Source organism: Mya arenaria, chromosome 11 (genome assembly GCF_026914265.1).
Source record: "Mya arenaria isolate MELC-2E11 chromosome 11, ASM2691426v1".
Lineage (NCBI taxonomy): Eukaryota > Metazoa > Mollusca > Bivalvia > Myida > Myidae > Mya > Mya arenaria.
In genome coordinates this window covers 20,112,520-20,134,757 of record NC_069132.1, presented here as the reverse complement: position 1 = coordinate 20,134,757, position 22,238 = coordinate 20,112,520, and the positions used below count along the sequence as shown (strand labels likewise).

The 22,238-nt window shown below is 37.6% G+C and overlaps 2 protein-coding genes across 3 annotated transcripts in view; both read right to left on the bottom strand.

Moving 5' to 3' along the window:
- Positions 1-1,838, bottom strand: part of LOC128208292 (S phase cyclin A-associated protein in the endoplasmic reticulum-like) — a 40,382-nt gene extending 38,544 nt beyond the window's left edge. The window contains exons 1-3 of one of the 2 annotated variants that reach the window (XM_052911830.1): positions 1,833-1,838; positions 1,318-1,638; positions 962-1,081 (exon numbers count right to left, since the gene is read on the bottom strand). In XM_052911830.1, coding sequence (XP_052767790.1) covers positions 962-1,081; positions 1,318-1,545 — 348 coding nt within the window. In that variant the 5' untranslated portion in view covers positions 1,546-1,638; positions 1,833-1,838. The remainder of the gene's footprint in view (positions 1-961; positions 1,082-1,317; positions 1,639-1,832) is intronic. The other variant, XM_052911831.1, reaches the window with a different exon arrangement.
- Positions 1,839-2,789: 951 nt separating this feature from the next.
- Positions 2,790-18,258, bottom strand: LOC128208294 (CAAX prenyl protease 2-like). Its single transcript, XM_052911836.1, has 9 exons — positions 18,107-18,258; positions 14,801-14,906; positions 14,471-14,551; positions 14,070-14,130; positions 12,185-12,243; positions 11,861-11,969; positions 10,747-10,818; positions 8,298-8,360; positions 2,790-7,907 (listed from the first exon to the last, which is right to left on the bottom strand). Exons 1-9 carry the CDS (start codon positions 18,223-18,225, stop codon positions 7,705-7,707), a joined length of 873 nt encoding a protein of 290 aa, XP_052767796.1. The 5' UTR covers positions 18,226-18,258; the 3' UTR covers positions 2,790-7,704.
- Positions 18,259-22,238: the final 3,980 nt, after the last annotated feature.

Genomic DNA, 22,238 nt, shown 5'->3' with positions numbered 1-22,238 from the left:
CCAAGCATTTATCTTTATGAGCTGGACAATGAATCAAGCACCCGTCGTTATGAGCGCGACAATGAGTCAAGCACCCGACGCTATGAGCTGTACAATGAATGAAGCCCCTGTCGTTATGAGCTGCACAGTGAATCAAACACCCATCGTTATGAGTGGGACAATGAATCAAGCACCCATCGTTATGAGCGGGACAATGAATCAAGCACACATCGTTATGAGCGGGACAATGAATCAAGCACCCATCGTTATGAGCGGGACAATGAATCAAGCACCGGTCGTAATGAGCGGGACAATGAATCAAGCACCCATCCTTATGAGCGGGACTATGAAAAAAGCACCCATCGTTATGAGCGGGACAATGAATCAAGCACCGGTCGTAATGAGCGGGACAATGAATCGAGCACCCATCGTTATAAGCGGGACATTGAATCAAGCACCAATCGTTATGAGCGGGACAATGAACCAAGCACCCGTCGTTATGAGCGGGACAATGAATCAAGCACCGGTCGTAATGAGCGGGACAATGAATCGAGCACCCATCGTTATAAGCGGGACATTGAATCAAGCACCAATCGTTATGAGCGGGACAATGAACCAAGCACCCGTCGTTATGAGCGGGACATTAAATCAAGCACCGGTCGTAATAATCGGGACAATGAATCAAGCACCGATCGTAATGAGCGGGACAATGAATCAAGCACCGGTCGTAATGAGCGGGACAATAAATCAAGCACCGGTAGTTATAAGTTGGGCATTGATTGATGGCACTGTTATAATCGCACTATTGTATCACACATTAGTTGTTATACATATTAAGCACTTTTATGAAATAAGCACCCGTCGTAAGTATTGCATTAACCAATCAAGCACGTGACGTTATGAATGCAACATCGAAAACAAGAATCGAACGTTTACTAAAGCAACAACGAACCAATAGCTTGGACTATTACCAACACCACACCTTTTGGAGACAGTAGCGGCGGAAGTGGTCCACCTCGCGCCACAGGATGCTAACCTCCTTCCGGTACATTCGGCGTAACTCCTCCAACGGGTGCAGGTCGAGGCCTATGTGGCCAAGAAGCTGCGGCCGTGACAAGAAAGTTTGTTCAAAAGTAAACGATAAAATGTAAGTACATGTACTCGTGTTTGTTATTCTGGTATTGAACAGTGCTGTAAACCAAAAAAGTATGTTGCTGGTTTCTTCCTCGTGTGCATGACAATTATGTTCATTCTTTCGAATCTGCGAAAAAGAGATAACTATGGTTCACACGTTTATAACATGTATGGCCAAATTTCGATAAAAATAAGGATACTCACCTGAGTATGACCATTGTTTATTTCAGAACTTTTTCTTGTAGTATTTTCTGCCGACGACGATTTTTGCGACCTCCTGCGGTGATCTACAGATATTTCCGCTTGGTCCTCGTCGTTAACAACAGTGTTTGCACCATCCACGCGATCACGACGTGGGCGGGCCGATCCACGACGCCGTTCCTTCTTTCCTGTGTCGCCCCTCCGAAATTCGGTTGAAGATGGAGGCCTCATCTCAGAACGCGGGCATTTCGGTTCGGAAAGCACGTAGATCAACTTGCCGTGAAAGGCGCGGTAACGGCTTGTGAAATGGTCCACGTCAGGCGGCTGCACGGGAAAAGTGGGTACACATTACTGCGCAGATGTAAGCGTTATAAGTATTTGAACTATACATATTACTAGTATATAATACGATATCTACGATTACAAACATCCAGATACATATTTGTAAAATTATGTTATTAAAACTCTATTAAAATATTACATCTTAGCGCAGTCATGGAATGGTCTACAGTACAAACCGTACGCTTGATGCGCGACTTATTTAGTTCCATGAACGCAATGCACGTACTCTTTCAGTGCGAGACATCTGATGAAGACACCGTCAAGATGACATCCTGAAATAGTCCAAACAGGTTTGTATGGGGTATTTAATTAATAGTCACCGTATATAGTCACTGCATTAAGTGACCAGCAATAAGTAATATCTTTATTTATAAAAGGCGGTCATTTGATCTACAAATTAAACAAACAGTTAGAATGATGTATGAATAACATTAGATTTACCCTTCAACCGTGAAATAGAAATGTTAATCCAATTTATTAACTTGCGCTTTTAATGATATAACCATATGAAAGAGAAATTGATTATTGGCTGTATATGATAGCTGGTATTGTTATTTCCGCAGTAAACAATTTATTATAAATGAATGCAGTCATGTTTCGAGAAACCTTACCTATTTGAGCAAAGTGGCAGGACGGGGGCTTAAAAACTTTAATAAGATACGCTTAAAACAAAAAATCGAAAAAAATAATAAAAATAAACGTTCATTCAACAAGTGCTTAAACGGCCATAGCCCTGAAAATACACGACTGGTGCACAACATGTTGTTGAACATACCAAGAAGAGTCCGAAGTCGAATGGATGCCATAAATACATAGCCATGAATTACAAATTACAACCTGGTAAAGAAATATACCAAGGGACACTCTCGGTTTTCTAAAAACGCGGTTAAAGCCCAGCGTACGAGTTTCACGGTGTCGCATAAAACATTGATGGCCTGTCGCCTCACCAATTGTTGTGACACCGTCTAGATCACACGGCCGACATAGCCAACCCTAGGCTACAGTTTACAGGGCTCCATAAACCTCACCACGCTTAGATTACCAGGACAATGGTGACAATACCTTCTTAATAATCCATGACAAAACATACGGTTCATCGATATTACAAAACATAGAAACACAATAACAGAGAATGTGATTAGACTTTCAGATTTATTTCATCATAATACAATAACAAACTACAGTATATTTGCAAAGATATATAAACAGAATACAAGTAGACCGTGCATGTATTGACCATTGCAATAATACTTATAAATAACTGAACACAAACAGCAGGCAATATCATGTTACTTTTATGGTCAATTCTGCAATAACATCAGAACTTGTATAGAACGCAAAATGGCCACACCATTTGTCGTGCGGTGTTTAGAATTATTTACGTTATTTATAATCCCGAAACATAAATGAACACGTAAATGCACCAATTGTAAGACTAGGGTAGAAGAAAATTTAAAATCAGCATCTGTAGACTGTGTTTAAAAAAAAAATCGAAATAATTTTTAAGCTATATACAAGAATAGTTCCAAATCCAAAATTATGCGATTAACGAAATGCCTCTGAATCAAACAATAGTATCATTAGCTTACAATATGCAAAAGAAATTTTAAAAATAAATAAAGCATGTACCTTTTATTCCAGACTGGCATTTATCTACTTTCATTACTGCCCTTTGAGACCAGTTAAATATAAATATGTTACAGACTCCCGTTTTTAACTTTTCATTAAGTCAGAATTTCGTTTGCTCCTTTAATAACGGACAGGATGGCTGACACAAAAGAGGAGCGACTTAGGTGGTTAACACAATTGGGAAGCTATATGGTGGCTTACACTAAAGAAACAAACAGGGTGGCTATCACAAAGAGGAGCGGCTGGGTGGCTTTCACTACGAGAAATAAGCAGGGTGGCTAACACAGAGGAGCGGCTAGGGTGGCTTACACAAAGAAGAGCGACCATGGTGGCTAACACTAGGAGAAACGGACATGGTGGCTTACACAAGGGGAATCCAATAGAGTGGCTTACACTAATAAAAACAAATAGGGTGGCTTACACAAGGAGAAACGAATATGTTAGGCTAACACAAAGAGGGTCGACTAGGAAGGCTATTACAAAGAGGAGCAACTAGGTTTCCTGACAAAAAGAGGATCTACTTGGGTGGCTAACACTCATAGAAACCGATAGAGTGGCCAACACAATGAAAAAACAGGCACGGTGTCTAACACAAAGAGGAGTGACTAGGGTGGACGAGACAGGGAGAAACGGACTAGGTGGCTTACACAAAGAGGGAATACTAGGGTGACTGTCAGTAGGAAAATCTGATACAGAATGAGCCCACAGGATGGCTAACACATGGAGGAGCAGCCAGGGTTGCTTTCTCAAGGAGCATTCAGGGTGGCTTATACTAGGAGGATTAGCCAGGGTGGCCTACACCAGGAGTAGCAGCCAGGATGGCTTACACTAGGAGTAGCAGTCAGGGTGGCCTACACTAGGAGGAGCAGCCAGGGTGGCCTACACCAGGAGTAGCAGCCAGGATGGCTTACACTAGGAGTAGCAGTCAGGGTGGCCTACACTAGGAGGAGCAGCCAGGGTGGCCAACACCAGGAGTAGCAGCCAGGGTGGCTTACACTAGGAGAGCAGTCAGGGTGACTTACACTAGGAGAGAAGCCGGGGTGGCCTACACTAGGAGAGCAGCCGGTGTGGCCTACACTAGGAGGAGCAGTTAGGGTGGCATACACTAGGAGGAGCAGTCAGGGTGGCATACACCAGGAGTAGCAGTCAGGGTGGCCTACACTAGGAGGAGCAGTCAGGGTGGCCTACACTAGGAGTAGCAGCCAGGGTGGCCTACACCAGGAGTAGCAGCCAGGATGGCTTATACTAGGAGTAGCAGTCAGGGTGGCCTACACTAGAAGGAACAGCCAGGGTGGCCAACACCAGGAGTAGCAGCCAGGGTGGCTTACACTAGGAGAGCAGTCAGGGTGACTTACACTAGGAGAGCAGCCGGGGTGGCCTACACTAGGAGAGCAGTCAGGGTGGCCTACACTAGGAGGAGCAGTCAGGGTAGCTTACACTAGGAGGAGCAGTCAGGGTGGCCTACACTAGGAGGAGCAGTCAAGGTGGCCTACACTAGGAGGGGCAGTCAGGGTAGCTTACACTAGGAGGAGCAGTCAGGGTGGCCTACATTAGGAGGAGCAGTCAAGTCAGGATGGCCTACACTAGGAGTAGCAGTCAGGGTGGCCTACACTAGGAAGAGCAGTCAGGGTAGCTTACACTAGGAGGCAGTCAGGGTGGCCTACACTAGGAGGAGCAGTCAGGGTGGCCTACACTAGGAGGAGCAGTTAGGGTGGCATACACTAGGAGGAGCAGTCAGGGTGGCATACACCAGGAGTAGCAGTCAGGGTGGCCTACACTAGGAGGAGCAGTCAGGGTAGCTTACACTAGGAGAAAAGCTGGGGTGGCTTAAACTAGGGAGCAGCCAGGGTGGCTTACACTAGGTGAGCAGCCGGTGTGGCTTACACTAGGAGAGCAGTCAGGGTGGCCTACACTAGGAGGAGCAGCCAGGGTGGCTTACACTAGGTGAGCAGCCGGTGTGGCTTACACTAGGAGAGCAGTCAGGGTGGCCTACACTAGGAGGAGCAGCCAGGGTGGCTTACACTAGGAGAGCAGCCGGGGTGGCTTAAACTAGGAGAGCAGTCAGGGTGACTTAAACTAAGAGCAGCCAGGGTGGCCGACACTAGGAGGAGAACCCAGGGTGGCTTACATTAGGAGTAGCAGTCAGAGTGGCTAACTCAAGGAGGAGCAGCCAGGGTTGCTAACTCAAGGAGGAGCATTCAGGGTTGGCTTACATTAGGAGGATAAGCTTGGGTATGTTATCACTTGGGAGCCGACAGGAAGGGTAATACTAAGAGGAACAGACGGTGTAGATAAAGAGGAGCGGGTAGGGTGGCTAACACTAGGAAAAACCAATACAAAAGGAGCGGCTAGGGTAGCTGACACAAGGAGCCAACAAAAGAAGACAGACCTTACACTAGGAGAAGCGGACAGCAGTGTGTATACCAGGTGATAAATTATGTCATAAATGCTACATATGAAGGCAACCTTTTGCTTCAAATGAAGACTTAAAATAAAGATGTATTTGCTTTTTCTTCACTATCTTAAATCAAACAAAGCGCAATCTATGCCACTAAAAGAGCCCTTCCTTCGTTTTATTATCGAAGTTTGATTCGGTGATTAGTTTCCTCAAGCAATTCGACACACCGGTTTCCAAAATAATGCTAGTCCATCAGGCAGCAGTTTTGTTTTAAATCTCAATCAAACTCTGGTAAAAGACTGAAGGCCTCTGGCTCTGTAAGCGGCTTAGACTGCGCTATGTTTCATTTAGAATGGTGAAAAAATAGTAAAGATATCTTTGTTTTAAGGCTTCTTTCAAAACAAAATACTGCCTTCCAACATAGCATTTTGCCGCAATTTATGACGTGGTATACACACACTGGACAAGTAGGTTAACACTAAGATGAAGAGGATGGCTTACACTTGGAGGAGCGGCCACGTTGGCTTATACAAGGAGGATCTGACATGGTGGCCAACACTAGGAGGAGCAGATATGGTGGTAAACATGTTGAGGATAACACTAGGATGACAAATTAAACACATAAGGACACACTCAAGTATCTCTATTTTTTCTGTAGTTCATTAGTAGACTAGAATATCACATGAAATATCCATTAGCTTAACACATAAAACTGTTGTGCATAAAAAAGGGTACAGTGGATGTCTGGTCTGTAGGGCTGTTTTTAAGAAGATAATGTAATACATAATATATAGCCATGAGTAGTATGATGATGAATACCAACAAAACATAAAACATAAATAAAAGCTTGCAAAAAATATTGATCAAGGGACAAAAAGCAACAAAAACTGCTTAAATGCACTCAAACACAGGACTGACACAAAATAAAACATAAGATTACAATGTTGTTCCAGGAGCTGGAGATAACTGTGTCAGCTTAATAAATGAATGAAATACAATGACATGAATAAATAATTCAAGGGTTACCTCCCTTGTTAAATTGTTGAATAATGACCTTCGTGATTTGATATGTGATAGCTGTAATTTTCATAACAACGACTGAATAAAATGTAACAAAGCTGAATGAACTGTTCTATTTCAATAATAACTTAACTAATTATACATGTGTGCACTAATTATGCAAAATAAATACAACTACAATGATGTTTTATGATGGAGTAGCTGAGTATACACATTGATTAATACTTGCTGGTCATTTTAATGCCTTCATCCTATTCTGGTGTCACAACTTTATCAAAATGCTAGCAAAGCATTTCAGTATAAAATGCCAATTGGTCTGGCTGGAAAAACATTGCTAGATGATCAGTATTTTAAGCACTAGTCTATAATATATATAGGCTCTATATCATTATGCGTAATAGCAAAATGAACAAGCCTGACTATAAAAACCATAGAATCTCTAAACTTTCACTTGGTTTTTACGTTCAACAATTATATTGAAGTCATATTCCTAATGCTCAACAAATGTATTGAAGCCATAATTAGTGATAACCAAATGCTCAACAAGTTTTGGCCCTGAGAATATATGTAAGCCTAATAAAAATACATGACTATTTTGTAACATGATTTTGAAGCAATAATTTCAAATGTATCGTCCTGTCTGCATAGAATCATTGCACACGTAATACCTTTAAGGTACAGAGTCTCAAACACAATCATACATACAGGTTATTATACAACTAATAAAGGCAGTTTTATAACAAACTTAACAATTCGTGTCAAATGAAGAATAACAATATGAAGATGAAGGAATCTTAACAAAAGAATTCATTTTCTTAGTTCATTGTACCAAAATAAATAAGTGGTATTTATAAAAATATTTTTTTGGATAAAGTATTTTCATTTTACTTATCATGTCAGCAATTTTTTTCTCAAAGGTGAAAGTTGCACTAAAGTGGGAGATATTGCTCTTGAAGAGGAAGAAACAAGGGAGAACAATTGTGAACATTAGGGTGCAGCTCTCAACAATGGTAGATCTCGTTACTGTACAGGAAGGGTGACGTGAGGGGAAACAGCAGATACATCCAGGCTAGAAGACCAACAACAAAGGCTGCAATCACCCTCCGTCGCAAAGTCGTGTCCTCAAGCGCAAGAACCTCGTTGAACGCGGGGAATCCCATGTGGTTACAGAACGCGTGCACAAGCACTGGCGCTACCAGGTGACCTGTGGTGAAGGGGATCATATCAATACAACATTAACTCATCACTGGAATAAAGTCATTATCATATAAAAGAAACAAAAAATGTATATAAAACAGTGTGGCCCCTGAGCGCTGCCTTGTCAGAACTATTTACTAGAATGCATTCAGGTGTTCAAAACACAAATGTATAAACAATGACTGAGACCTTGCCTTTCTAACTCTCAACACATTAAAGGTCACATACTGGTCAAGAACAACTTACCTCTGAAATTTCATGGTCCTAGGTTAAATTGTTCCCAAGTTATTGTGTGGACTAGAATGTGGTATCCAGACTAAACGACCTACCTACATTTAAAATCTTTGTCAGAACCAAATTTTTAAAAAACATTTCCATTTAAATGCGACAGAATTACCTGTTCGTAAAAACAGAAATGCTGAGTAGGCACCAAACAAGCTGGTGAAGGCCATTTGAAATACTGAAAAAAAGGCAAAACATAATCAGCAAACCCTCAACAAATATAAATGTAAATTCTAAGAGGTTTGAGAACAGACACTTTCTGAATTGAGAAAAATACACACAACATTACTATGATAAAAAAATCAAAATGAAATAAAAAAATAAAGATGGTTGTTTTTCAATACATGTATTACATTGCAATATGACTGTATTCTAAAACTGTAAAGCAAGGGTACCACAAGCAGATGTGAATGCTTCTCCCCTGTTAAACACTTCTCCTCTTTTCATAGTTGATCAAGGGGCACGACTCAACACTTCTTAAACATGCACTCTTACTCCCAAATAAGATACACCACAATTAATACAATTGTTTTAATTTACCGAAAAGGATGAATGAATATCGAAAAACAATGGTTCTTATGAAGGATACTGTGTTTAATTTGAAATGAATGGTGCAGATAACATGGTATTTCTACCTTATGACACGATAGATTATCACTGTAAAACTTTTACCACTCACCAGTCATTTATTATTTGTGCATTTTCATCTATTAAATACAAAGCTATAAATCAGTAATAAATAATTTTATTTATAAATTTAGTTAGAAGTTAAAGCTGCACTTTCACAGATGGACCGTTTTGACAACTTTTAAATTATTTGTCTTAGGATGAACCGATTTTTGCGTAAAGGTCTGGAAACCAGCGAAAGACAAAAGATCAGATCGCAGATTTACATATTTACGTTCGAAAAAATAGATGTTTTATGCAAAAAAACCTCATTATTCATATGGTGTTAGTAACACTTTGAGCCATAAAACTTCAATTTGCGAACATAAATGTTAACAAGAGCTGTCACAGAGACAGCGCGCTCAACTATTCCGCCGCTTTTCAATGTAAGGATTGAAAGTTTTGGTGAAACATGCATGGATCACTGTTAGATTAGATTTCAATGCAATACATGGTGTGCTGAGATATAAACATAAATGTAGTTTCATGCAAAATATTTGCACAGTTTCTAAGTCTAATAATAAAGGGCCATTATTTGCAAAATACAGTTATCTAACTTGGTTATTCAAGTGAGTTGGGTGGTTGAATACCATTGTATAAAGTCTCAATGCAATACATCAAATACATCAAATAGTTGCTGAGATATTATCCTATGTGTGCTAACATGCAAGACCTTAACCAGAATTTCTAAGTCAAATAATAAAGGCCCATAATTTGTATTAAATTAAAAAAAGTGTTATCTGGGAATACATATCTAATGTTTCAATGCAATACATGATATATTTGCTGAGATATTGACTTAAATGTGGCTACATGCAAAACCTTAACCAGAATTTCTAAGTCGAATAATAAAGGGCAATTATTTTGCATTAAATGCAAACTAGAGTTATCTAACTTGGTTAATTTAGTAGGTTGGATGGTTGAGTAACATTGTATCAAGTATCAATGCAATACCTCAAGTAGTTGCTGAGATATTAACCTATGTGTGCTTACACGCAAAACCTTAACCAGAATTTCTAAGTCGAATAATAAAGGCCTATTATTTGCATTATATTCAAATAATTGTTATCTAACTTCATTAATTTAGTATGTAAGATAGTTGGGAATACATATTTAAAGTTTCAATGCAATAACTGATGTATTTACTGAGATAATGACTAAATGGTGCTTACATGCAAAACCTTAACCAAGGTGTGACGCCAACGCCGACGCCAACGCCGACGCTGACGCCAGGGTGAGTAGTATAGCTCTCCTTATTCTTCAAATAGTCGAGCTAAAAACTGATATTTTGTCACCAGTATTATATCACTGGTTTCCAGATATTTAGTAAAACGACACCATGTGTAATCGTCGCTTTTGCCTTAGGTATTGTACAACAATACAGGACATATATCCTTAAACGTTACCATACAGTTAATTTTTGTACGCAAGAGCATTATATTGTAAACATGGAAACAGTTTAAAGCACATAACTAGCACATGCTCTTCATATCATCAAGGCGATTTGAGCAATATCGCCAAGCTTGATTAGCAGTGAAGACAAAACATTGGTATAAAGGCCGATCTCTTAAACCCTTAATTGGCATGGTCATTTAAATGTACCCAAAATAATTGTATATATATATATAATTGTAAATATTATTTACGCAAAAAATTGGTTCATTCCAAAAAAGTTGTCAAAATGGTCAATCTGTATGAGTGCAGCTTTAAAGGTTTATCACTCAAAATTTATCTTTGTTATACATGTGTATGTATTGATTTTAAATATGAGTATCATTTTAAAGTTAGAATTATGTTTCTTTGAAAAAAATATAAAACTATTTAGAACTGATCAGACGTAATTTCAACATAGTTCATAGGAATCTTGTGTGTGATACTGCACGTTCAACAGCTTTTACCTGAAGATTTTATGGCATCAGCAACTTCTTCATTATTCTGTGTAATCTTCTCTATCAAATGATGGAGATGTGCTGAAACAGAGAACATCTTTATTTTAGATATGTAATCATGCTAACATCAATCAAAACAAATCCTTAACATGTACATTGTATATTTAACAACTAATTTCCGCAGAATCTTTTTTTTTCTCATTTATTTTGAACATAGATAATATAACTGAATAACAATCTCAAACACATTATGAATCAAAAGCATATCTATATTGATTCATATTTTCAGAATATCGAAAACTAATCACGCACGTGCAAAAAACAAAATACACACACACCCAGACACACACACGCACGCACACCCAGACACACACATGCACCCACACGCACATCCCCTTCACTTATAGATACTTTTACTATATATGGTTGTGTAAAAAAGGAATCTAAACTATTTATATGCATTCTGGTTCTGTATACAATCGTTATTTTAATTATTTTAAAAACAATTATAATTTTAATACATTCCATTTGAGAGAGTGGTAATCATATCTATCATCTTGTATAATGATATCTTCTTCAATTTTTTGTCTGAGAGTTAAGTATTGTAAATAGGCATTGAATGATGGGATAGTGTTTCATTGAGAATATATAAAATTTCATTAATAAAATAAGAAAATTACATATTGGTGTGTGTTTAAATTTGATATGGATACCGAAAAATGCTATTTCTTTCGTTATACGATATTTATCGATCATTGTTTAATAAAGTCATTAAAGGCACTCCAAAGTGGTCTAAGTTAGATTTTTTTATCTTACATTTTGCAAATGCATTTGTGGGTATTCCTAGTACCTAGTATAGAAAACTTCGTAATGATGTATCATTCGAGCTTATATAAATTGTATTATATATTGTTCTCACAATCTTAAATGAATGATCAAGATGCATATTGTCAGTCACTGTGATTAAATTCTTATTACTTATAAGTATAAGAAGTGATATTTCACTGTACATGAACTACGGTATTTATTTCAATGTTAAGATTCATTTTGCGGAAACCATTACAGGTGTCATTAGTATTCCACATGCACATCCCCACCTACATAAATATAACATTAGACTCACCGACTCCGAAGAAGAGAGGGGCTATGAAGATGGACCATCCCTCCCCGAAGTGTGGGACTAGCAAGGGCAGCATGCACGCTCGGAATATAAACTCCTCAGAGATTGGAGCCTGCAAACAATCGTGAGTATATGAAGAATGTAAATTAGTATCATTACTTAATTCACTGTTTGCTCTGAAAAAACTGTAGGTGTTTGATTTTTGTAAAGGTCAAATTTTTGCAGAGATTGCATCAATATACTTTAATGATATCTTGTTCCAATTCATTCAGTATAATTATATCATAAGATTGGAGAAATATAGAAATAGAGTATTGAAGCACTTACTGCGACATGATTTCTCAGCCAGATATAGTTCTTGCAGCTGGTGACCCAATACCTAGGCTCTGTAATGTATAACATTTCAACTTGAACATCCTGCTAGATGACATAATCCTGCTAGATGACACTGTTCATGAATTACACTGGCTACTTAAATAAAGGCCCTCTTATATGGCATTTTGTGCAACATTTGCCCTCCTGTAATGATCAGAAAAACTGTTAAAATCAACACTATATCAATTGCATACCTCAAAACAACTTGTGTGTATACATATAAATAAGTATTCAGATTCTTTATTTATTTTCACTGATGAGTCTATCCAAGACAAGACAAAAGTCGTATTACACCAAGCCATACCTTTGCTAGTCATCCATCAATGTAATGTTAACTTACCAAGGTAGTCTGAACACTACATCAACGTAATGTTAACTTACCAAGGTACAGTCTGAACACTCCATCAAAGTAATGTAAACTTTCCAAGGTACAGTCTAAACACTCACATCAATATAATGTAAACTTACCAAGGTACAGTCTAAACACTCCATTGATGTAAACTTACAAAGGTACAGTCGTAACACTCCATTGATGTAAACTTACCAAGGTACAGTCTGAACACTCCATTGATGTAAACTTACCAAGGTACAGTCTGAACACTCCATCGATGTAATGTAAACTTACCAAGGTACAGTCTGAACACTCCATTGAAGTAAACTTACCAAGGTACAGTCTGAACACTCCATCGATGTAATGTAAACTTACCAAGGTACAGTCTAAACACTCCATTGATGTAAACTTACCAAGGTACAGTCTAAACACTCCATTGATGTAAACTTACCAAGGTACAGTCTGAACACTCAATCAACGTAATGTAAAGTTACCAAGGTAGTCTGAACACTCCATTGATGTAAACTTACCAAGGTACAGTCTAAACACTCCATTGATGTAAACTTACCAAGGTACAGTCTGAACACTCCATTGATGTAAACTTACCAAGGTACAGTCTGAACACTCCATTGAAGTAAACTTACCAAGGTACAGTCTGAACACTCCATCGATGTAATGTAAACTTACCAAGGTACAGTCTAAACACTCCAATGATGTAAACTTACCAAGGTACAGTCTAAACACTCCATTGATGTAAACTTACCAAGGTACAGTCTGAACACTCAATCAACGTAATGTAAAGTTACCAAGGTAGTCTGAACACTCCATTGATGTAAACTTACCAAGGTACAGTCTAAACACTCCATTGATGTAAACTTACCAAGGTACAGTCTGAACACTCCATTGATGTAAACTTACCAAGGTACAGTCTGAACACTCCATCGATGTAATGTAAACTTACCAAGGTAGAGTCTGAACACTCCATTGAAGTAAACTTACCAAGGTACAGTCTAAACACTCCATTGATGTAAACTTACCAAGGTACAGTCTGAACACTCAATCAACGTAATGTAAAGTTACCAAGGTAGTCTGAACACTCCATCAACGTAATGTTAACTTAGGAAGGTACAGTCTGAACACTCCATCAACGTAATGTAAACTTTCTAAGGTAGTCTAAACACTCCATCAATATAATGTTAACTTACCAAGGTACAGTCTGAACACTTCATCAACGTTATGTTTACTTACAAAGGTACAGTCTGAACACTCCATCAACGTAATGTAAACTTACCAAGGTACAGTCTGAACACTCCATCGATGTAATGTAAACTTACCATGGTACAGTCTGAACACTCCATCAACGTTATGTAAACTTACCAAGACACAGTCTGAACACTCCATCGATGTAATGTTAACTTACCAAGGTACAGTCTGAACACTCCATCAACGTAATGTTAACTTACCAAGGTACAGTCTGAACACTCCATCGATGTAATGTAAACTTACCAAGGTACAGTCTGAACACTCCATCGATGTAATGTAAACTAAGTGGACCCAAAAACAGGACCTGTAAACGAAAAAAACATTGGGGTATAGACCAACAGTTTTTTGGTACACAATTCAATCCATCCCTTTATAGCACAGGAGTGGTCTGAGCATTTCACCTGTATTTGACATCATTCCTCTACTTATTTAAAACTAGTTGCTATGCTAATGTTTGATTTTGTTGTCACTTCGCACTGAAATATAGTTTTAATAACTGATACAGCAATCATATATAATTTTTGCAGCTAATTCATGTTTTTTACTTTAAAAATGTACAGCATTGTTTTTGATAATTATGTAAGACAAACAGCACAACAGATAAACAACAGTGATGATTTGCTAAAATTATGAAATATACAAACCATAGTTAACAGTAGTGGTATCACTAGAGCAGTTATAAGACCAGAGAAACGTAAACCAAGCCATTCAAGAAATGTGTGTGCCTGAAATAAAAAAATAAAATAGATTGTAAACAGCAACTGGTATTTAAATTAAAGAACTTAGATCCTCAATGGGTAGCTTTAGCTATATATTTGTGTTTGGAATTTCAGACTTGCCAATAAAATAAATAATATTGTTTCATAATTGTAACTTAAATCTACATCAATAAATCACTCCACAACTTCGCTTTAAAACACCTAAAATACTATAGATATGTTACAAAAACATACATATTAATAATAAACACTCACCGAGTCCTTACTTGAAGGAGTACCAAACCACCAAATTATAGGAATGGCAAGAATGCACACAATGGTAACGCTGACAAAGCGCCTGCGAATAATCTCTGGATGATCTCTGCAATAAAATCTGAAGATATAATCATAAAGAAAAGATTGAATGAAATGCTACTCAATTCAAATATTCCATAACCATCGCTGGTTTTTCTCGCTATCTTATCGGGCTACAGCCCTTTGAATGTGAAAATAGCAACATGATACACAAAAAATATTTTTAAAGCAATTACAATATACAATTTAGAAAATGAGTTAGAAATTCTGCTTTTAACAATGTTGCTTAATTTAAATTAAAGGGGTGATTTTACTATTGTTTATAAAACAAGAGGCCCAAAAGGGCCTATGCTCTACTGGCATGGCTTTTGTGGTCATATCAATCCAGAGCATGTATGTATGGGTAAAAGGCAACAGACATATAGTTTTGTTTTGTGTTTGGGTTACCTGAAAACGCAGCACGTTCAACATCTGAGCCCAGAAAGTATTGTAAGCAGATTAGTTGCATGAACTATTTTAATATGTGCCAAGTAAAAGTCATCTGACAAAAAAAAATGCTTTCAAAACTGTACTCATAGTAAAAATATCTGTAGTTTTAAAAGTTAAAAAAAGTTGGTCAAAAGGTCAAAGTCAAGGGCATCCAAGGACAACATTGATCAATTTGAACAAACATTCACAATCAATTGTGCTGAGATGGATGCACGAACACACAAAAAGATTTTCAAACCTTTCCAGATTTATGTTTACCAAACCTGTGAACCCTGGGTGTGGCCAGTAATGACACCAGGTGCATAACTTAAACATTCACAACCAATTTTGTTAAGATGAATGCGCAAACTACAGATCTTAAAGCTAAAAAATGGCCTTTGGGCTTTCAACAAGAACAAGGCAGAGTAATTCACAAAATCAACTGCAGAAGCAAAAAGCAAATTGTCTCTCAAAATCCTAGACTTGCAAATTGTTTCCCTTAACTCTAGACTTGAATTTAAATATACATGTAAACTTGGCTAAAAATAGAATTCGCTCATGCAGACCTGGCTAAAAATAGAAAGCATTTCTTTAAAACTTTCATGGCCCATAATCTAGGCATTCATGGGCGGATCTTGCTGGTTTTCGAAAGGAACCAAGCTCTAATGGATATCTAGATACTGTACAAGTTTCATCGAGATACAATCAAAACTGAAGACTGTATCGTGTTCACAAGCAATTGTTTACAGACGCATGGACGCACGACCGCACGGATGCACATACTACGTACACATTACCATCGCATAAGCTCTTCTGGCCTTTGGCCAGTAGAGCTAAAAAAACTATGGAAGGGAAAATATTGTTGAACTTACTGTAATATAATATATTCTAAATATGAATTTTGCTAATATTTTTGTGAAAAACTCTTTTTGGAATTGTGAATGGGGCCCAGTTTAGGTAGAGAAATACACAAAACCATACCAAAAATCTATGTCCCAAGCATAGTTTTGTGAAAATATTTCAATGCATCCTGCTTAGAGTAATAGGTGCTCAGTAAACAACATGAGCAGGACCTGGGTAGCCACAATAATGCGCGTTTAGGTAACTTTTTTCTAACATTTGGATGTTCATTTTGTTCCCTAAACGCCACAACTCGACTGATTCACACCAATGTTAAATATATTCTTCAACTGTAACTCCACAATATTTAACAATGCATTGTTAAATAAAAACACAAAAGTTACACTTTAATTATTTTAACAGTGTTTAAGCCAATACTTTCTCTTAGTACACTTAAGTGTTTCATAAAACACTTATTCAGATCGGCTTCTGTCAATAAAGCATCGCCATTTTGGAACTATCTAGCAGGTGCCCGTTACCTTGCAGCTCAATATACTTAGTGCTGGGATCTGTCATCTTTGGCTAGGAAAACAACAAGTGGGATATGGTCGCGTAGAGTCGCCAAAACAGAAATCATCAAAGACTCTGAATCGGCTGTTTATATGGACTAGGGCCTGTGATGCACAATAAAATGCATCTCTGGCTAAGTTTTGTAATAATGTTCTGGATCAGGGTAAGAATTGTTTAGCCCTTACATCTGTGAATGTGGTAAATCTTCCCATGTCTGGCTGGTAGGACTAGGACATGAACATCAATCAGGAGGGTGGTGTAGTCCAAATAATTGTACGTTGATGGATTTTTTTTAGATTTTTGATATGGCAAATCCTTCACGTACAAATTGTTTAGTATCAAAAGTGGGTAGTTGTTCTGATCAGGATTCCGGGTTAAAGCATATAGCGTCTATAAAAATCATAAAAACAAGAAATATTACCAGATAATGTTATTTTATATTAGTTCCGTACACAAAAAATAAATATCCAACTTATAATTATGAGTTTGACAGCTTTTCTTCATTTCATTCTGTCAAAACATAACAATATATACATGAAGGGCACCTGCAAGGCTTCAGGGCACAGTTTTAAATCGCTCGGAACATTTCGGCCATGGCCGAGTTGTTACGATTGTATAACGAGGTCTATCTCGAAACTTTGTCGGAGGAGGCCGAGTTATTACGATTGTATCGAGTTGTTCCCCTTCGCATAATAGTTTTCTGTGTCAGTCAACTTTCGTTTTATTGGAAAGGTAAACAACTTGTTTTAATGCATTAAATGCTTGTTTAGTGCAAAATAGCATTTCACTTACATGGTAAAATATGAATATAACTCTTTATGATCAATTTCAACCATAAAATACTTCACTTAAAACAATTTAAATATTTTTAAATCACCCCCACTTTTTGCACATTCCCGTTTAGACGTTAGGGATTGGAAGAATCACGTATAACACGTCTAATATTTTAGACTAGAGGGTGGTGGTCATCGGTTCTGGCTAATTAATGATAAATTAGCTCACATATCTAACCGATTATTGCGATAAAACATAAGTCATTTTTATAAAATACCAGTTGGGGGCGAATATCTTAATATTGTATATATAAAGTGTTTTCTGGTTTTATGGTAATTCCACCAACCTTGTTATAAGCAGTCTTCAAAAATAACCCACTTGTTCAATTGGCTAAATAAACATTGGGCAAATTAAGTCTGCTGAATGGACAAGACCTGTTGAATAACGTCAGCAATTATTTCCTCTATCAAAAATCAATTTTAAATATGCTAACTAAAACAGTGATTTACGATACACGATATAAAATACATAACATCTTTTTTTAGAATAACATATTTCGGACATGAATTTCGGATATGTCATTCAAATAAAAATGACTAATTTTAACAGATATACCTGTTTTTTAGTTTGCTGTTCTCCTTCCAAATATACAAACTACCGACATATAGTAATGCCAACAAGAAACAAATCAAAACAGCTTGAAAACATTGAAAATCATACACGACCGACTCCATTCCGGTTTTAAAATCAAGCACCACTCGATTCGGTTATCTTCGGTGGGCCTCTTCGGTGCGGGGTGATACAGGAATCCAGTGGATTTCACGTGAAAACCACTCAAAACGTGAAATCCACTCAGAACATATGAATTCATTTTAATTAATAAATAAAATTTATTACATATAAATTGGTTCATAAACGGTTTATATTTCAAATTTTATTGAAATTGGTTTCAGTAAAGAAGTTCAAAAATTGATTGGAACTCGAAGTGAAACCCAGTTTTCGAGAAGTGCCCACCCTGTAGATATTGATATCCCTGAATTGTCAATCATTTTCAACAGCAAAACAATCATAAACACTCTTGTGGAAAACTCTAATTTATATATTCTCTACTTAACTGAAACCTGGGAAAGCCCATATGACATTATAAAATTTATATATTGGAATGTGCTTTCAAAACCAAGAAGAGAAAAAAAAATAGGCCGGTGTGTGGCTATTCTTGCCAGACAAGCAGAAAACCTCATCGTTGAGAGAAAAACAGAGCTTGAAAATGATAATGTTGAAGCTGTATGTGCAAACATTACACTAAAAAACAAACAAGAAGTATTACTTGTAGTTTCATACATTCCACAATCTAAAATAGAACAATTGAAAATACTGATTGAAATGATAGACACGATCAGTGGTTATGTTATTTACACTGGAGAATTCAACGCAAAACGCATGTTATGGGGAAACAAATATGAAAATATGGCAGGCAGCGTTCTAGAAAAGTTCCTCGTACCAAGCAAATACAAGTGTGTCAACGATGGACTACCAACTCGCAGAAACTGTGACAGTGTTATTGACTTGGTTCTCATTTCACCACCACTGGTAAAAGAAATTAAAACTTGCCAAACACTTTATCATGAAAACGTACGGTCAGATCACGTGACACTGTATATGGAACTTAACACCAATGATGTTGCAGAATTAACAAGCTGAGAGTTGAGACAACAAATTGGGAAAAATGGAATGAAATAACAATTAAACATTAAATCAGTGAATGGAATGATGTGCAACAAACAAATAAAACAACAAAATCAAAATCAGTATAATTATGATCGAATCATCCATAGAAACCTTCAATGCATGTGTTAAAGCCAGTGTTCCTGAGGAAAATATTGTATGAAGAACAAGAAGGAGAAAACTTCTATGGACAAATGGAGATGTCAAAAAAGCAAAAAAATGAGTTAAAAAAACTGCCCCCAAAAACCACTTCAAGCGACGCAAAACAATCTTGAAAGCCCACCAAAATGAAGAAAAAGAGTATGAACACATATGCAAAAAGGCAAAACAAGAGTGGGTCAACAAGACTTGTGATAATATTGACAAATGCAAAAACCCAAAACAGAAATGGAAAGCTTTTCACAAACTTACTTCTTACCAACAAAATGATGGAAGTACAATATTACCCTAGTAATGTTCCTGTGTTTGAAAACAACGGAAAAAGCCACTTTCTTTGGTGGTGACCGCATAAAAAACTAAATAATTTGATCAGACCCTTAAGAGAAAAATTGACACAGAACTACATAAATTCATTTCAGAGCCTGACAACTTTTTGAACAAACCAATATCCCTGGATATAGTAGAAGCCTTACTTCAAAACCTAGAAAATGGAAAAGCCACGTACTGGGCTTGACAATATTTATTCAAATCTGCTGAAGAAATATACCCCCTCGCTGAGAGCAATACACACATTTTTCCAAAGTTCGTTCATGACAGGGAGACTACCTCAAGCATGGAAAATTGCCCAAGTGAAGTTTTTACAGAAACAATGGAAATCATCATACCACCAAGCAGGAGGATACCGACCAATAAGCCTAACCAGTGTCCTTGGAAAATCCCTAGAAAGAATAATAAACAAACGGCTGTATAGCTTTGCAGAACATAAACATATCTTTGATGAAGAACAAGAAGGGATCAGGAAGGAAGAGGTACAACCCATGCACTACTCATACTTGTTGAAGATGCTACTGTTGGAATGAACCAGGGGGGAGGGGTGACTGATGTGGTGTCTCTTGATATGGAGAAGGCTTTCGACAGAGTGGAGAGAGGGGCTTATGGTCAAAATGAGCAGATTAGGCATAAAGGGGGACGATATGGATATGAGTAGGATACTTTCTACGAGACAGTGAGGCTTCTTGCTGTGTATGGAACACCGATGGAAAGATGATGGAGACATCAATATGATTACCTCAATGCTCTGTCTTACCCCCCTTACATTTCAATATCTTCAATATCTATCAGTGATATGTCTGAAGAGGTGAAAAGCTCAAATGTGAAGTTTGCTGATGATGGAACAATTTGGAAAAGTAGTAAAATCCAATGTGAAATAAAATCGACAATTCAACATGATCTTGATCAATTGACACTATGGAGAAAACAAATGGAGAATGAAATTGAGCACTGATAATACGGAATACATGATTTTCATGCAGGAGCCCTAATTAAAGAAACAAACTTTGGATTTCACATTAACAAAATGGAACAGAAGCAAGTCGGTTAGACCAAGCCGCTGGGTTTGCTTCTGGACGAACAACTTACATTTGAGGATCACTTGAGCTAAGTAGAAATGAAATCAACAAGGTCTGTAAACTCCTTAATGAATGTTGCAAAGTCTGAGAAAATCAGCCCAGAAAACATGATAATGCTATATAAGAGCCAGGTAGTACCCTACATGGAATATGCGTCTCCCGTTTGGCAATCATGCAAAATAGTTAACACACTAAACAATTAAGTCCAGAGAAAGAGTCTCAGCATTTGCCTTGGTGCTGTGCCAGTTTTGAAGGTCTTGACAGGTTTAGGCCAATATACCTCCAATAGATCTGAGACTGAAATTGCCATCAGAGAATGTACAGATATAATGGCCTAACCTGACAAAATCCCTGATGAAATAGACTTTAAACACTGGTGAAAAGAGGAGAGACCAACTAAAACAGCAAACGCCAATAACAAAAATGCTACAACAAGTAACAGACATGAAATGGCTGACCGACATAAACACGAATTCAACTGAACCAGAGGCATCCTACTTAGAAGAGTTACAACCAAGAAAAGACGGCCAAAATACTGGAACAACCTAGATTCCTCAAAAACTAGAAATCCAGCACAACAAGAAACTGCCAAGAAAAATATTTCACAAATTATTGAAGAGGATGAAGTGAACACTGTAATTGCCTTCACAGATGGGTCATGCTTAGGAAATCCAGAGCCATGTGGATCAGGAGCCTGCATATACTTCAATAATCAGGAAGAGTAGACTTGAGCTAGCCAGTTGCCAAGAGTGCTTCAATACTAGTTGGAGAGTTGGTGGCAATAAAATGACTTTATTATGATGAAGACAAGACGAAGCAAATACAAAATGAAAGGATATTAACAGACAGTCAAACCTCAGCTGGAATTCTCACCTCAGAATGGCCCTTCTCTTCTCACAAAAGCGTGATCACTGAAATTCAAAACCTTCTGCAATCTTGTGAACAATCAAACATGCATGTTGAAATTTCCTGGACACCAGGCCATGTTGACATTCAAGGAAATGAGGTAGCTGACATGCTGGCCAAAAAGCTGCAAAAGAGGCTGGATCGAGCTGCTGGATGAGGATTTTATAACAGCAATTTCCCAAGGCGACATCAAATCAGCAGCAAGAAACGCGCTTTATATCGAATGGGCAAAAAGATGGGACATTTCAGAAAAAAGCAAGAATACTATATACCAACCGCCCCTCTAATAAACAGAAGAATATTTCATTCAACTCCTTTCCAAACTAACGCATTCTACTACAGCTTCAGAGAGGGCACTGCAAATTGAATGATCGCATTCACACAATTGGAGTCAAAGAACCCCCCTGGTGTACGTATATGTGGTGACCATGAAACCATTTCTCACTACCTGATTGGCTGTTATTTCTTCTGTGCTGATTTAGGGAAAAATGTTCTTTAACCTCCACAACATAACGAATACAGAACCAAGAGGTCACAGAACACATTCT